The 1,630-nt window shown below is 64.5% G+C and overlaps 1 protein-coding gene across 1 annotated transcript in view; it reads right to left on the reverse strand.

Moving 5' to 3' along the window:
* The window catches only part of SPRED2 (sprouty related EVH1 domain containing 2), a 52,091-nt gene extending 50,779 nt beyond the window's left edge, over positions 1 to 1,312 (reverse strand). Inside the window, exon 1 of the mRNA XM_044454455.1 lies at positions 1,067 to 1,312. Coding sequence (XP_044310390.1) covers positions 1,067 to 1,113 — 47 coding nt within the window. The 5' untranslated portion in view covers positions 1,114 to 1,312. The remainder of the gene's footprint in view (positions 1 to 1,066) is intronic.
* Between the last annotated feature and the right edge of the window lie 318 nt (positions 1,313 to 1,630).

Raw genomic sequence — 1,630 nt, forward strand, 5'->3', positions numbered from 1 at the left:
GCTGGGGATCTGATACACCTTTTCGCACCTCTGGAGGGATCTGCTTCGAAGGCGGTGTAAGAGGCAGCTCTCTCCCCGCGAGCCCCGCTTCTTTTTCCCGTGCACGCGCTCACACGACGACGTGCACCCGAGGTCGCCTCGGCGTTCCCTGCCGGCCGCGAGGCTAACAATGCGCTCGCGAGCGAAGCGGCGCCTGTGCCCAGGCGGCTGCGCTCTTCCTCCCTTTCCCCCAGTGCAGCCTCCGAGCCAGCCAAGGCCCCTACAGGCTTCCCTTCCGATATGCTCGCCCTCGCCACAACCGTCTGCAGCAAAGCTCGGAGCCCTCCTTCCCCTCGGCGTCCCGGGTCTGTCCTGCAACCGCGATCAAGCCCTCCTCCCGCGTCCTCCAGGCCCCGTCCTTCTCTCTCCCCTGCGGCCAGAGCAGACTCCCGGCCTCCGAGGGTGTTGTTTTTATGAATGGAAATGTGCTATGCAAATGAGATCGATTCAAGAAAAGAGAGCGAGCGAGGCGAGCGAGCAATGGCGGATATGAAAGCTGCAAAAACACACCAGGCAGTGGAGAAGTGGGCGTGAGGGTCTGGGGAGGCAGAGAGAGGGAGAGGGAAAGACATCCTGGCATAAAAATGTGGCCGCCCCCAAGAGCCCAGGAATAGGGGCAGCACGGGTTCCGTGGACAGGCAAGAGAATGCAAGTCCGTCCATGCCGCCGTGCAGTCGTGCTAAAGAGCTCCAAAAAGCTGTCTCACCTTCCATTCCACCGCCCCCCACTCTGGAACAATCCCCCCCCGGATAAAAAATGGGTCGCTGCACCGCACGCCAAACAAGCTCGTCCTCGCAAGCTCGAGGCCAGGCGAGGCGAGGCGAGGCGGAGAAGGAAAGGGGGTCCCGGAGATGCAGGCTTGCATAGCTGCAGGGGTCGACACCTCTTACATAGCACCCGGGTGGGGTGGGGAAGAGGAGAAAAAAGACGGCCAGAGCAACAGCTAGACCGAGCAGCTCCCCCTCCAGATGTTCCACAACCAGATGTTTACATCCATTTCCTCCCCACCTTCTTGTCGGACACTTACTCGTCTGGGTGGGTTTCTTCGGTCATTTTCTCCCCCATCAAGCTCATCCCCCGCCGCGGGCAGCCGGGCTGCGCCTCTTCATTTTTTCTGGGCTTTACACTGCGGGAAGAGCGAGCGAGAGAGCGCGGGGGATGCAAGGAGGCCGCCTCGGCTGCACTGGAAGGGGGGTGGCGGAGGGAAGAGGGGCAGGGATCGGCGGGGGGGCAGCTGGAAGGAAGGAAGCCCGGCGGCGGCGGCGGCGGCGGGGGCTTGTAAGGCCTCGGTGGTTGCAGGCGAGGAGCCCGGGCGGCGCGGCGGGCGGGCGGGCGAGCGTGAGCTCAGCGCGCGGGAAGGCAACGGGGCGCCGCCGCGTCGGCCCGTGCGCCCAAGTGCAGCAACTGCAGCCGGCGGCCCCGTCCGAGCCCCATCGCTGCGTCTTTACTCCATGTTGGATTCTTACGGCCGCCAACAGGAGGAAGCTGGGCGGAAGCGATGACGTTATCCAAGCAGTCCAGCTGCTTTCGGGGAGGGAGGGGGAGAGAAGCAGGCAGGCAGGCAGGCGGCCGGCCCGCAGGCGGGCAGGCG

Source organism: Varanus komodoensis, unplaced genomic scaffold, assembly GCF_004798865.1.
Source record: "Varanus komodoensis strain SLA01 unplaced genomic scaffold, ASM479886v1 scaffold7_3, whole genome shotgun sequence".
In the NCBI taxonomy this organism is placed as follows: domain Eukaryota; kingdom Metazoa; phylum Chordata; class Lepidosauria; order Squamata; family Varanidae; genus Varanus; species Varanus komodoensis.